General features: G+C 41.6%; 1 protein-coding gene across 1 annotated transcript in view; it reads right to left on the bottom strand.

Moving 5' to 3' along the window:
* The window catches only part of MYBPC2 (myosin binding protein C2), a 161,249-nt gene that overhangs the window by 63,811 nt on the left and 80,796 nt on the right, over nt 1-16,642 (bottom strand). Inside the window, exons 7-10 of the mRNA XM_077457557.1 lie at nt 13,438-13,480; nt 11,097-11,156; nt 4,446-4,624; nt 1,384-1,516 (exon numbers count right to left, since the gene is read on the bottom strand). Coding sequence (XP_077313683.1) covers nt 1,384-1,516; nt 4,446-4,624; nt 11,097-11,156; nt 13,438-13,480 — 415 coding nt within the window. The remainder of the gene's footprint in view (nt 1-1,383; nt 1,517-4,445; nt 4,625-11,096; nt 11,157-13,437; nt 13,481-16,642) is intronic.

Genomic DNA, 16,642 nt, shown 5'->3' on the forward strand with positions numbered 1-16,642 from the left:
TCACTTTAATCATTATTAAAATCACTGCTCCCGAAAAAACGGCTGTTTTTAAAACTTTTTTTGCATTGATCCATGTCCCCTGGGGCAAGACCCAGGTTCCCAAACACTTTTCAGGACAGTAACTTGCATATTAGTCTTTAAAATTAGTACTTTAGATTTTGAACGTTCGAGTCCCATAGACTTTAATAGGGTTCTAAAGTTCACACGAAGTTTAGGTCTGTTCGCAGGTTCTGGTGCGAACCGAACAGGGGGGTGTTCGGCTCATCCTTAGTGGGCACCTGGTGATTCAAATTAAATCTGCCACATCGGGAGACCTGGGCCTGTGTGCTGATCTGGCTGGCTCTCCTCTTCCTTTCCTCTCTTAACCCTGGCACAGGTGAGGCTGCATTGCTGGGCACAGGTGAGGCTGCATTGCTGGGCACAGGTGAGGCTGCATTGCTGGGCACAGGTGAGGCTGCATAGATGGGTACAGGTGAGGTTGCATAGATGGGCACAGGTGAGGCTGCCATAGATGGGCACAGCTGAGCACTGCATTCTTTATTTAGCACACTCCTGGGCCCTGCATTCTTTATGTAGCACATTCCTGAGCCCTGGGGCTCTTTGGGGACCCTTATGTAAAGAAAGGTATCTCTGGGGAGTCTTATTTAAGGAAGTGGATCTCTGGGGAGCCTGATGTAAGGAAGAAGCTCTCTAGGGACCCTGATGTAAGGAAGGGGCTCTCTGGGGACCCTGATGTAAAGGGGGCTCTCTGGGGACCCTGATGTAATGCGGGAGGCTCTCTGGGGACCCTGATGTAAGTGGGGGGGCTCTTTGGGGACCCTGATGTAAGGGGATTTTTGCTCAGATATGTAATGATATTTTATATATAATATTTTATATAACTTCGCTGCTATGGGCTCTAGCCCCAGACCTTTTGTGGACCTAGCAACACCCCTGGCTGAGGCTTGGCTTGGCTTGGAGTTAAGGTGCAAAACAGAGAACCGAAATCAAGGCTTTCATATTAGAGAACCAGGTTTTGTAAACTGTGTGCCATGAATGCACTCACAAATTAATTTGTAAAAAAAATGATGTTGTACAATAAATACAAATTATCAGTTCATAAACTTGTAAATTAAAACAAAAAATGTAAACTTATACCAAGCTACTATAAAAATTTTAATTGCATGATTGCCTACGACTTATGGTCTATGTTAGCATAGCCTCTGCTGTGGAGAACATGTAGATCTTTCTTAGGCCTCATGCACTCTGGGCATATAGAAATGTCACTTTTAAGCCTGTTTGACTTTTTTGTCAACCTCTAAACACCCGTCTATGTTAGACTATGTGGCCAAGCTCAACCAGAAGTTAAGATATACGGTCCGAGTCAGATTTACTGTTACTTACTTGGCACCAGGCTTGATCTCCTGACCGTTCTTTAACCATTTCACAACAACGTCAGGGTTTGCAACCTCCACAAACATTTTGATCTTTTGGCCTTTGTCCACTGAGTAGCAAGGATCCAGTTTTCTTGTAAATGCTTGAAAACACAGGAAGTAGAATAAAAACATATTAATATGTTTCAATAACTGTATCTCTTTTTGGTAGTTTTGTGTCATATTTCTAAAACTTCTTCTCCTTTTTTGTATGTTAAGATATAATTTTGAGGATTCTGAAATGTACTTTTTTTCTGATGTATGGAGTTAGAAGGTGTCATGATAGTAATAGTATTGATGAGCTAATCCTGTAAAGTTTGTTTTGCATGGAGTTCGCCAAGTACTGCAAAATGTTTGGCAAGTCTCTAATTTAATTAAAAAAACATTGAAGTCTGTAGGGATGGGGTGGGGGTGTGAATCTTCAAAATCAATTCTGGCTAAAAAATTCCATATGTGGGGGTACTAGGCAATGTAATTTTAGTTGCAGAAAAGAAACAGATTGATCGGATTCTCCAGAAGTGCAGCACTTGCTTGCTTTCTTTATTGACTAATTTTAACTGTTCATTCTGCTGTGTTACCATTAATAGCTACCAATTTTATTGGTTAATTTATATTTTTGAAGCATGTTCTGATTGTAATACGGAAAAAGAAAGCTGCATCTACTACATTTATAAATATATTATAGGGGTAACATAGAAAACAGTTTAACATTCTTTATAAACCCCATGCATCATCGATACATATCTATACAATATGTTTATTGTGTCTTAAAGTCCCATGAACAATTGCAGAATATGCCTGAAACATAGGGGCTGATTTATTAAAGACAAATAGGTTGTTTTCTCTTCAAGGGAAGTTACGCTTTCCCCAGAGCTTAGTGAATGAGGTGAAGCTCTGCTGACTTCTATGATCCAATCATGTGCAAGAAAAAAATGTATTTTTTACTTTCCTTGCACCTGATTGGGTATTCCTTTGCAAAGTGCAACTAGTCTTTCAAAGCAAACAGCCTATTTGCTGTTATTATTTCACCTTCACCTATCTAAGGGTATTTTCTTGATGAACAGGTAGTGACCACATGAATAGTTTACAAAAAAAAATTGGCTTGGGCATATACAAACAGTGTATAGGTAAATTTGAAATCCCTAAAATGTTTTACAATCTGAATTCACCCAGAGTACATGGAGCGTAGTGCAGTCGCTCTAAATCTAAGGGGTAGATCTAAAATTAGTGTAAGCTCTGCTGATTTTATCATCCAGTCATGTACAAGCTAAAATGCTGTTTTTTATTTTCCTTGCACGTCCCCCTCGGATCTACAGCAACTTTACTTCCAGTGCACTTGCAGTGCAAAATGGGTTTTCCTTTAGTAAATAACCCCCATGTGATGAAGTTTGGCTTCCCAACCTATGGGAGAGTTCCTGATCTCGACATTTGCAATGCTTCAGGTTGGATGTGGTGTATGATTATTTGGGGCATCTGCTTCTGGGGGCAGTCAGGGGGGATATGCTGTGCAATGGTAATGTGTGGGGAAACCATGTGCATGTGTAGTCTGCAGAAGGATCTATTTTAAACATGGGCTGTTCAATATAGCTGTGGTGCTCTTCTCATATTACACTGAAGATGCCTGGAGGCCCTCCTAGTTGTACCAAGTAGTGAAGAGGACTGGAACTGGCATTTTTCCTACATGGTGTGCCTGTCATGGACGCACTGGCCATAGTGCATTTGAAGTTCTCAGGCACAGGCAAATGCACAGGTACAATCCTGCGGGTGCCCGTTATGCGCATGAGCAGGTGTGAGTGCATTAGCCACTGACACTGATGCCAAATGGTCTATATAAGTGCAGAAGCTGCACTAGTAGATTGCTGTCTGATCTGCAGCTGTTACACAGTCCTGTTGCTGTTTCCTGTGTTTGACACCTGTGATTGACCCGGCTTATCCTGACCACACTTGAACTCTACCAGTCCTGACCTTGGCTTGCTTCTGGACTCCTCTTATTTCTTACTCATCTGCCTGATCTAATGTTGCCAACCTCTGCCTGTATCCTGACCATTCTCTGCCTTCCATTTATGTCTGTATCTGACCATCCGTTGCTGACCTTGCATTCAATTATCAGTCTGTCCTGCTATGCATACTGCCTGGTTACGCTGGTTTTCCACACACCGCTTGCTGCCAGTCTTATTGCATCTGCTACCAGCTGCTGTCTACCCAGCCTGCTGTTTCTGCTGCCATCCACTGCTCCAGCTGTCCGGCTCAACTCTGGTGACAAACCTGCCACGCACCTCTGTGACCAACGGAAGATCTTACAGGCACTAATTCCTCGATGAGCTCTCACGGCCACTGTGACAACATCAGTGGCCTTTGAACCAGGGCTGTATCAGAGGTCTCCCTCTATACGTCAGGCTCTGCCACAGCGTATGTGACAGTGCCTCACAGTTATAAGACTGTTCAGAAATAAAAGCTGGATTGTCACCCAAATTATAACAGACTTGTAATATAGGAAACATGTATGTCTTCCCTGTGTGTGACACATAGTCATAGGTTCCCGATAGTTTCCATCCATTGTGTTCATCACCCACCAAATCTTAATCAGGTTTAAATACCATTTTGATAGTCACAACAACTTAAATATCAATAGATGTCAATATTTAACCTTTGAGTATAGAACAGTACAGCTACTTATTGCAATCAGGCACTCCAGCTGGGAGATTCTGCTCCCAGTTCCAAGGTCTGTCCAAATATTTGAGGAGATTATAAGTCAATATGGGTCAAACTCTTGTACTCTTACACTGGATTCTTCTTAGGGTGGGCATACTAACCTTATACTCATCCTGTATGACTATACTAGTGATATTTTTCCTTCAGTTTACATATTTTTCCACACTACCTATAATGTAGAAAGCAAGCAAAGAATGTACATGTTCTGAACATTATCCATATATGGTTAAATATGATGTAAATTGATAAAGTTGTGCGTAAGTGCGTAAGTTGTACGTGTGTTTTTTCACATGGTGTCATTTTTATGAATAGTTACATTACCTGCACTTTTTTTTATTTGAACTTTTGCTTTCTTCAGACGTTTCAGCATGCCTCTTAAGTCAGTCACACCGTACTGAAAGGCAATTCTTTCATACTCGCTTGGTTTGGCATTCTTCAAAATTTCCCAGACATCTGGAGGAATTCCCTCTGGTTCCTCTTCTTTTTTTTTCTTCTCCTCCCTAAGATCCAAAACAATATTCTGTATAATACACCTGCATACTTAGGAAACATTCTGGAGCTTGCTGTTTATGAACTTGTTTTTAATAGCTGCGCTTCTTTATATAATTTCTCAATTTAATAGTGCAAAAATGTACTCTGATATCTTTATTAGGGTAAATAGGTGTCTGAATCTATAATACATCAATTACTAATTATTACTATTATTATTATTTGTATTTTAACTGATAAGCTAATTCACAATTAAATGATATATTTGGCCAGAGAGTGGAGGAAGCACTGCCTGCCACCACACAGCTTAGGGAAAAGTGCACAGCCCAGGATCACCAAATAGAGACTCTAATCTCACAGCTAGATGATTATGAGAATCACAGCTGCAGATCCAATATACTTATAAGGGGGTTACCAGAGGCAACAGAAGCCAAAGACATTATTCCCACGCTGCCAGGCATTTTCAAGGAACTCCTAGGCCCCCCCTCAATGGAACAGTTGAGATTGATGGGGTGCACAGGGCTCTCTGACCCTCCTCACATTATGCAGATAATCCATGTGACATAATTTGCAAACTGCACAAATATACAGTCAAAGATCAAATCATGCAGCTGATGTGCAAATGCCCCTACTTTAATGGACTTGTCCCGTCACACTTTGATGCAGCACAGAGCACTACATCCCCTCCTGCAATCACTACACACAGCGGGCATCACTTATAGATGGGGGTTCCCCTTCAGCCTCCACGCTGGAAGGGATGAAAAGTATGCCACCCTGCGCACTAAAGATGACCTCCCACATTTTCTGTCGCAACTGAACCTGGAACCTGTAGATTTCTCTGACTGGAGATCCTTATTGGACATTCAAGCAGTACCAGCACCCCAGCCCTGGCAGCAATCCGGATCCAACCGGAACTCATGGAACCGCAAGCGCTCTTCCTCTACAACTGTGAGGCAGGAGTCCTTCACAGGGGACTGAAGAATCCAGATAAATTACCACATCCACAGGGATACACCAATGTGGCTTCTCCACTTACGCACGCTTCAGCTCACTATGATCTATGCAAAAGGGCAAATGAACTATAAGGCTGCTAAAGGACACCACCATTTCAGTGTACTATTCAGTACCCTGGTGTATCCAGGGCCCCATCAAAAGCCAACCCCCCGGACAACTACCGCTTTTACTCCTGTGAGGAGCAGGAACTTCCTGACTTCCCATGACCGATCACGACTTCTGCATAGGACTACCCGTATTGGCTGTTAGCCCAGATATGGGCACTTTGCCACACTCACGTGACTCCCCTATGGGCAAACAGTTGGGCAAACAGTTCAGGGTAAAACCACATGTAGCCTTTGAGGCGTTAGTGGACCCACACTACAGGTTGTTATGTTTACTTTATGCTATAACTCTCTCCTTCCCCCCCCCCCTTTTGTTTCTCCTTCCTCTTTTTTATCTCTTTCTTCATAGCTCAGAAGGTGGAATCACACTCACCCTCACCAGTTTCAACAGATTTGAGATGGTCGCCTGAGCAACTCACCCGATGCAACATGGTTACGGTTAAGGTAGTATCATATAATGTACGTGGTATGGTTATGGTTAGAGTTGAGAAGGTTGGGGGTGCAGGTACTGTTCTTGCAGGAGACCCATTTCACTGACTCCTCACTCCCAAAACTACCCACCCACCTATTTTCACGTTGGTACCCGAGCAACTCCCCAAAACCTAAATCCAGAGGTACGGCCATAGCTAATCACAAAAACTGCCAGTTCCAACCCTCTGACCATAGCATAGACCCTCGGGGACGCTATGTGTTCCTGAAGGGCACCATAAGCCCTTGTACACACGGTCGGACATTCCGACAACAAAATCCGTCGAATTTTGTCTGATGGATTTTGTCCGAAACTGTTGCATACACACGGTCGGACAAAGTTGTCGGAAGATCAGATCATTCAGAACGTGATGACGTAATTTCGTTACGACGGGACTACGTTCAGGCTAGTAGCCAATAGCTTTGGTCCAGGAATTTGATCTGAGCATGCGTGGCACTTTGTCCGATCTGAATTCTCTACAAACGATCGGATCATGTTGTCAGAAAATTTTATAGCCCAGCTCTAAAACTTTGTCGGTCGAATATTCTGACAGAAACAGTCCGATGGAGCCCACACACGGTCGGATTATCTGACAACACGGTCCAATCGGACATTTTCCGTTGGAATGTCCGACCGTGTGTACAAGGGCTAATTGGTCAAACATACACATTTACTACTCTATTCTCCCCTAATACCCAACAGCTCATGTTCATTGACCAAGTCCTCACCAAATTGGCAGACTTTGGGGAGGGTAGGCTAGTCCTAGGAGGGGATTTCAATGTTAGCCCCAACCCTGTGTTAGATACCTCGGTAAACAGATGGACACACTCCCACGCCTTCTTGCGACATTTCCAAAAGACCCTCCAGGGACATACCTTGGTGGACTGCTGGAGAGGACTACATGCCTCTGAGAATGACTTTAGCTACTATTCTAGTGTCCAAAAAGTGGACACTAGAATTGACCTATTACTAGTAGATCAGGGTACCCTTGACTTACTGCTAGGAGCAACCATTGACCAGATCACTATTTCTGACCACACCTCGGTGACACTCACACTCTCGCTAACCCAAGCCCTGGCTAAAGCAAGGATCTGGAAGCTAAATGAAAGCTTACTGGATGACCTGGGGGTGGTGGCAGGGGTACAAGAGACTTTCACACATTATTTTACAGAAAATGCTAATGGTGCGGTTAGCCACGGCATCCTATGGGAAGGCCACAAAGCAGTTGTTCATGGCACCCTCATTGCACTGAGAGCCAAACTTAAAAAGGAGAGGCAGGCAGACTTCCAGAGAGTACTGCAGGCATTACAACTGAGCTCAGCCGTAAATGAACATCAAACCCTGAGAAGTTCCGCTGTCTGAGTGCGCTAAGACAGCTTTTTTCAAAACGACTGGACTGCAGAATAAGCCGCAAACTATGCTACATGGCCCATACTATGAGCATGGCAATAAATGCCGCAGGATATTGGCACGAGCTCTCCATAAAAAGAGAATCCTAGGACATGTGCATAAGCTACACTCCTCTACGGGAGAATCAGCACAACACACATCAAAAATGGCCTCCATGTTACATGACCACTACTATGCGACTTTGTACAATCTAGACTCCGCCTCCTCTCCTGCAGAAGTAGCTCTTAAAAAGTCCAGAATAACAACTTACCTCTCTTCAATAGGGCTCCCCACCCTATCCCCAGAACAAGCAACCGACCTAGAACACCCAATTACCACAGTTGAACTACTGGGCACTATTAAGTCCCTACCCACTGGTAAAAGCCCTGGTTCTGACGGCTTCACCAGGGCCTACTATTTGAAGTTCTTTGATAAACTACAGGCTCCTCTATGTACCCTCCTCAACTCCCTAGCAACCAATGGACACCTCCCACAAGAGACCTCGCTGCCACACATTACAGTGCTCCCAAAAGAGGGAAATGTCCGCACCCAAACGCAGAGCTATCGCTTAATTTCTTTGCTGAACATGGACCTTACGATTTTTTCTAAAATCCCCACCAACCGACTAAAACACTTATTACCTGAACTGATACACACTGAACAGATGGGTTTTATAGTGGGAAGGAAAGCCAGAGGTAACTCCAATAGGGCCCTCCAACTTATCCACAGGGCACGTACATGCGATTGAATGCCTCCATTGTCTATGGATGCGGAGAAGGCTTTCAATCGCATGGACTGGGATTTTCTTACCGCTGTGCTTCAGGGTACAGGTCTAGGCCCACATATGCTACAATGGATTTCGGCACTTTACGTATCTCCTACTGCCCAGGTTAAGGTGAATGGAGGCCTCTCCACAGTGTTCTGAATACGGAATGGCAAGAGACAGGGATGCCTGCTCTCTCCCCTTCTGTGCTGCTGGTCTTGGAACCACTACTGCAGTAGGTCAGAGCCAATCAAAATATCAGGAGGGTACAGGCGGGCTCCCTCAAGCACAAACTCTCTGCTTATGCAGATGACATATTATTCAATGTAGTGAACCCCCATGTCTCTTTGCTGAACCTGATGGGAGAACTGACTACATATGGCGAGGTATCCAATGTTCGGATAAACTACACTAAGTCTGAGATCCTGCTGACCACTATCCTCCCAACTTTAGCGGCTTCCCTAAAGGGATCTTTACTTTTCACGTGGCCCACCCCTTCTATGAAATATCTAGGCATCCAGCTCACAGATCGACTAGACTCCCTATACTTCCACAACTACATCCCCCTTAAGAAGATCTACAGACATGGGACAAGGCATTATTTACATGGGTTGGCGTTGACGAATATTTTAAAAATGACTATACTGCCCCTCATTCTTTTTCTCCTTCAAATGATACTAATGCATTTACCAAAGCGCTTCTTTATGGACCTTCGTAGCCTCTTTATTAAGTTTGTATGGGGCGGCAAGAGGCTACGTCTGCCCATGGTGATGCTACAAAGATCTAGGCTAAAGGGGGACTGGGCATACCCAACATATTTCAATCCCAGGTGACATATTTCAATACCAGGCGATTGCTTTACAGCGTATTTTGAACTGGAAGTTCCACACCCCTGGAAGTTATGGGTTCCCCTAGAAAAAACAATGGCAGGCAGGGATGTGTCCTATGCGCATGGGTCCCCGCAGAAGATAGGGGGCTCATTGACTGGGTCTCCCCATTGACAGTACACTCCCTGAAGATGTGGGACAGAAAGAATGCCCGCTTAGCTTTGGCACCTCGGACATCTCCACTGGCGCCTGTAGGCAAATATCTGTGGTTCCCTCCTGGGGAGCAGATGGCTTCTCTTGGAGCTTGGGCAGGTGATGGGGTTGTTAGTCTGGCAAGATTCATGGAAGAGTGCACGTTGACACCACTTTCAACCTTACAAGAATGCTACGGTAGCTTCCCCTTTGACTTCTGGAGACACTGCCAGTTGGAGACTTTCATAGCCAAATGCCACAGACAAGCACAGATCAGAACCACTCTAACAGAATGTGAGAGTATGTGGGCAACTACAGACCCCTTACCTCATATGATCTCGGCTCTATATGGGATGTTAGAGACAGCAACACCTAGCCCCACACCCCTTTACGTTAAAGAATGGGAAAAGGGACCTCCAATTTGAATTCACAGAGTACCAGCTCCACCACCTATACCGCCTGACTCACTCAAGCTCAATAGATTCCAAGACCCAAGAAAACTACAAAATCTTATCGAGATGGTGCAGGATACCTACCACCCTGGCTAGAATTTTCCCCACTGCTTCCGACAGGTGCTGCAGGGGGTGTGGAATGAAAGGCACATTCCTCCACATTTGGTGAGAGTGCCCTGTGCTAACACCGTTTTGGGACATGGTTGACAAACACATAACAGATGGCCTGGGCATAAATATCCAAGCTCTGCCAAAACATTTCCTGCTCCACATCCCCCCCATGCCCCTGTCTCGCTATAAGCAAAACGCCTTATACCAATACACTGGAAGAGCTTGCATATTCCCAGTGAGCTTGATTGGTTGAGGAAGGTGGGGGAGATCATGGAAGCAGAGAGTTGGCTCGCTACTTTTATAGATACTCGTGAGTGATGGGCAGCCTGGAAAAACTACGTACATGACACAACTATGGCCTCATCTAGTTTAGACATTGCATTACTTACTTTAGCAGATCCATCCTTTGGGAAACTTGTCCAGGCAAACCATCCTTCAACAACTACAGTCTCTACTTACAGGTAGACCCAATACATCAACGAACCCGGTGAGAACTATTCCACATGCTTTCTTCTCCTTCCCTATCCCCTTTTCCTACTATTTATTTTCTCCCCTCTTTCCTGATTGTTATGTATTTTTTGCTGTGTTACATCCTTAGGATACCTGACTATTCATTTTTTGAGCTACCTGGATGGTCACAAGGTTTCTGACTGACCCAGGGTACTTCAAGTTTGCTTATGATGTTTACATTAGGGAGCATGTATGCAATGACTCTAGACCTAAAGCTTTTGAACACCATACCCCCTTTCAGTTTGGAAGGGAGGCCTGTCCATGTAGATCAAATGTCTGGGATAGGAAGGGTGCCCCCCTGGCTATAACCAGTAGATATGTCTCCCTATTGATATGGTTATCCACACTCGGACCAAGCTAAATGTACCCTCCTGTATCTCCCGCCCCCCCTATTTAGCTCCCCTTCTCTCCCACCCTATTAATGTAACCTTGTTGTAATGTCAAACTGTTTATAACATTTGAAAATGAAAATAAAGATTATATATATATATATATATATATATATATATATATATATATATATATATATATATATAAAATGATATCTTTGGTAATTAGGTCAGTGAAGTTATCAATAAAACATGAATTAAAGGTGAAATGACTGTCTTAAAAACATTGATGAATAACTTTGTCTTATTTTTTATATACATACCTCTTCTTGAGTAATGCACTGAAGTCAAGCTCACCAGCATTTTCATCCTTTTGTTCACCTCTACAAGTATTAAAACATAACATTTGTTAGATTACTATATTGAATCATCTGCACATATGAACTTTTTTTTCGTAGGTTCTCCTTATGTGGCATGTGCCCTCTCTAGACAATGTCTTCTGTGCTATTTTCTGGATTCTTACTATCCTACTTCAGTTATGTCTCTGAATACAAGTAGTCAATCCAAAAGTTAAAAACCTAATGGGTATTTCCACTTTCTGGGGAACTAAATAGCAAACAAAAAAACATATACAAGTCATATTGTAATTGAATGTTATTTGAAAATTACCTTTCATTTACAACCTGCAGCTCTGTAATTTTTAGTAAAATTCAGTGCAATATGGGATCCCCGGAGGCCTTCTGTACACAGTTGGTGTACAGAAATTCCCCAGAAATGTAATTTTCTGCTTGTGCGATTGGCTTGCTGATTTTTTCAGAAGTCTGCACTGAGATACAAGTCAGATTTTAGGCAACAAAAATGTATTTTTTGGTGAGATACACTGAAAGGGTCAATTACTTCTAAAGAGATGCTGACTCTGCAGCTTTTTTCAGTAGAACACTTCAAGTACAGCAGCTGATTAACAATGAAAAAATGATATCTATTAAGATTCACTTTGTACATTGACATAAGCCAACAAACTGCTTTTTCTTCAGAGCAGAAAATGGAAGAAATCTACAACAAAGTTTGTTAAAATCTTTGTAATGTACATAGATCACCCAGGGGGGATTGTTTTCTTCTAAACCAAAGTGAAGTTACTCTTTAAGGTAGACCTATTCCCTTGTTCCTGGAAAAAAAGAAACCAACAAATACATAGTGGGTGAAATACTTAAATATCATGGAAAAAAATGTGTCATGCTCCCTCCCTCCATGCTCCGTCCATTGCTGGTCATGAAAACAAAATCTGGAGCAGATTTTTTTTCCTAGAAATGTAGGTGACTGTTATTATATGTTTATGATAATGTTTGAGTATAGGTCCTCTTTATAATGCTGAAGATTATGACGTTGCTATAAAAGTCTTATCAAAGAATACAAAACACCATACTTTTATTGTAGTCTTTCATAATAAAGTAACAAAGAGAATGTAATTCAAATATAAATTGAATTTAATCATTTGGGGCAAATGTGATTTTCAAGATATCACAAAGGGGATGTGCAAAGTTTATTGGAATTAAATCAGATTTTACAACACTGAAGCCAAAGGGCTGAAAAATTAATTTGGATTGGTGTGAAGTTTTATGGGTATCCTTCACTGCTGGCATTGCGTTATTTCAAAACCGGATTTACATAATGGCAGGCGGAGTTAGGCGCCATTTTTGAAAGGTGGACTCAATGTTTTGACTATAGTCATCTATGTGCTGCTTAAAGCGGAGCTTCACACTAACACCCATGGCCCTACTGGTAGCTAACACCTCTGCCTTTAATCTTTGGATATTTGTTTTTGTATAAGTACCTTTATTTTGTTTACATTTCCCATGCTTCTGGGCCTTGTCACCATGGTGAGGTACATCATCTCCGGTCTCCTGTTGACTCCTGGGATATCAGTGTCATCAATCCCAGGAGTTAATGGCATCCTCCACTGCTGGCATCGTGTTATTTTAAAATCAGTAATGATGTGATAACCAGGTTGAGTTAGGCCCCATTTTTGAAGAGTGGGTTATCTATTTTGATTATACAGGGTATCGAGTGATGGCGGCGGAGGAGGGGCAAAAGAAAGAGGAGGAGGAAATGGCAGCAGCGGGAGCAGTAAACAGAGGTGGTGTTGGTGCTTTCTGGCAGTACGCTGTGATGGAGGCATTTGATTTGTCAGAGGATTTGCAAGATTGGGATGGGCATGCTGGGTAAACTAGCTTCACTAAATCCCGGAATACACTGGTATTGGTGTCAGATGCCCACACCAAGATGGATGCCAAAAAAGGTCATCAGGGCACAGTAACCCAGTCGTTTAAAAAGTAAGTAAGTAATCTGCTATTGACAATATCCATATTAAAAATAAAACATTTTACAAGGATCATGGGGATCTTTTATAGTGTTTTTGAGTAGGAGACTGTAAGACTGCTAAGAAATAGTTTCATACTGCACAGAGCAAGATCTGTGACTAGCAATGATCCCGAAGTTTGATTTCAACCTTTCTAAACTGAAAATGACACAGTTTACTGTAGTTTTAACAAACTTCCCTAATGTCCCCCCCACCTACCTCAGTTTGTAAGCCACTGTTAATATAGCTTTAGGCTAACATTTATAGGTCAGTGTTAATAATATTATTAACAAAAAACAAATACTTACGTCCTCTTGAAAGATTCTAAAATACCGACGTCTTCTGATACAGCTACATAAGAAATGTAAAAAAAAATGCATTGGGTTTCCAACTCCAACATCAGCTGTTTTTTTAACTATACATATTCTGTATGTTCTGCTCCCCATGGGAAATTTAAACTTTTTTATATATGGATCTATATATATAAATATATATATATATATATATATATATATATATATATATATATATATATATATATAAACACTATAATTTCTTGATTTCTGTGCACAAATATTCCACCGCTGTGCTTACATCACACTTCTAAATGCAGTCCCAAAATGAATGGGAGCTCACTCCTTTCTCTCCACTTCAATATCAGATCTCTTGCTCCAGCCTGTTGTATAAACAACTCACAAATGAGAAATTTCCCCTCAGGATATGGTCCGTGATCATGCTAATACAACTGCAAGAAACATAGTGCTCTCCAATTCAATCATTTATTTAGGTTCCCCCTTAAAAATATTGCAAGGGTTAAAAGGATAAAATCACTTGTCACAGTATTAAAAGACATCCACTCTCTCACCACTCTGATGACGTGACGGGCTCCCCTCTATATATCACCTTACAATTGGCTATTGCAGAAGGGGGCATAACAGCAAGCATAACTGGTGGAATATATATATATATATATATATATATATATATATATATATATATATATATATATATATACATAAAATGTGTGTGTGTGTATAATATACTGTATATCGATAAAGATCTATAAATATCTATCTATATATATATATATATATATATATAGATCTATATACATAGATATTTATAGGTAATAATTCCAGAGATTGTTGATCCAGGGAATGTCCAATTGCCTTCAGGGGATCAGGAAGAAATGTATTTCCCCCCCATTGGAGCAAATTGGATAAAGCTCTACTGGCAAATTTTGCCTTCCCCTGGATCAACTGTAGATATAGGACTCTGTAAATAGAGGATTTCTAATTATTTACTTAGTTTATTTAACCACTTTCAGACCAGACCATTTTGCTGGCTTAAGACCAGACCACTTTTTGTGATTCAGCACTGCGTCGATTTAACTGACAATTGCGCGGTCGTGCGACGTGGCTCCCAAACAAAATTAACGTCTTTTTTTTCCCCACAAATAGAGATTTCTTTTGGTGGTATTTGATCACCCCTGTGGTTTTAATTTTTTGCGCTATAAACAAAAATAGAGCGACAATTTAGAAAAAAACGCATTATTTTTTGCTTTTTGTTATAATAAATATCCCCAAAAATATATATAAAAAATTTTTTTTCCCTCAGTTTAGGCCGATACGTATTCTTTTACATATTTTTGTTAAAAAAAATCACAATAAGCGATTATTGATTGGTTTGTGCAAAAGTTATAGCGTTTACAAGATAAGGGATAGTTTTATGGCATTTTTATTAATAATATTTTTTTTTTATTAGTAATGGCGGCGATCAGCGATTTTTATTGTGACCGTGACATTATGGTGGACACATCGGACATTTTTGACACATTTTTGGGACCATTGTCATTTATACAGCAATCAGTGCTATACAAATCCACTGATTCCTGTGTAAATGATACTGGCAGTGAAGGGGTTAACCAGGGGGTGGCAGTGTAGGGGTTAAGTGTTTCTAGGGGCGTGTTACTAACTGTGGGGGGCTGGGCTTTGTGTTAGTGAACACTGATCTCTGCTCCAATCACATGGAGCAGAGATCAGTGTCACTTGTTGCTAGGCAGAATGGGGAGATGCTGTTTACAACGGCATCTCCCCGTTCAGCCTCCCCGTGAGACGATCGTGGGTTCCCCCGTGGCGATCGAGTCCGCGGGACCCGCGACCGGACTCCCGTTGAACTAGATGAACCTGTGTTTATTTTTCAACCTGACTAACTATGTATATATGTATCTTATATTTGTAGAGCATTAAAGTGGAAGTAAACCCATCGATTTAAACAGTTAAAAAAAAAAGGCATGCCGGGAATGCTAACTGCACATTGGCTGTGCTCTCAGCCAAACTATCAAACCATCCATTGGCTGGTGTCATAACGAATCACATGTGCAGCACCATAGCAGTTGTAGATTAAACGGAGGCAAAGATGGCAGCTTCCTTGGCTGAAAACGATAGGGGAGTTTACTTCCACTTTAATTTTATCACTTAAAATTGGAGAGATATGTGATTTAAGGTATCCAGCCAAAACCTTTTCCTTTAGACTTGGATAGAGAGGGGGAGGATTAGAACCTATGTTTGTTTTTTGTTGCTATCTGGGGCTCCATTAGAGAGTTTCCTTCCGCTTAGATTACTGGCGGCAATGGTTTCACCAGACATTGAGAGTAAATCTCCAACAACAGCACGGGCAAGAACAAAAAGATCAGAGTAAGGGAACGTTAGAATCTCTGTCAGCATTTACAGCTGTTCATGTTCCTGTTGTAGATTTTCCTTCATTTCTTGTGTGATAAAACATTGTCAACTGAAAAATAAGGCTGTCCATAGATGGATCGTGTTTTTTTTGTTCAGGCAGTGGGTTAAACAAAAAAGTAAATAAATAAAGATTCCTCCATATACACAGTTGAGGTGGATAGAGGTAACCTCCCCACTGAGACATTGGACTTGATTTACTAAAACTGGAGTGCAAAATCTGGTGCAACTCTGCATAGAAACCAAACAGCTTCCAGTTTTTTTTTGTCAACGCTTAATTGAATGAGCTGAAGTTAGAAGCTGATTGGCTACCAAAGAGAGAAAAAATTGACAACAGCCGTTCGTCAGAAATACATTGTTAAGTCAACTTCTGTCAATGGGGAGTGCCTACACATGGATTGCAATTTGGCCAGTTCTGTATGCAATTTTGATCCATCTATGACTGGCTTAAGGGATTAAATAAAGGGAAATCCTTCTAATGTAACCCCAGATAACAGTTTACAACAGACATGAGTTCTAACCCTTCCCCACTTTATTAAAAATCTAACATTTTGGCTGGATATACACTTTACTTAACAGTCACCTTCTCTTTACTGCCCTACACTCTCTCTTTCCTAATGTTGAGTTTAAGGGGCCTGTTCACAGTCAACCACTATCAGCCATTGACTTATTCTCAGGGAGCAATCCTTTGAATTGCAGAATAGGAGTCTGTGCTTGGCTTTGGCAGTAGATTGTGTTATTTTCTACATCTATTTTGCTATTGGCCTGCTTGAGA

Source organism: Lithobates pipiens, unplaced genomic scaffold, assembly GCF_037356315.1.
Source record: "Lithobates pipiens isolate NorthernLeopardFrog02 unplaced genomic scaffold, aLitPip1_a1.2 Scaffold_27, whole genome shotgun sequence".
NCBI lineage: Eukaryota > Metazoa > Chordata > Amphibia > Anura > Ranidae > Lithobates > Lithobates pipiens.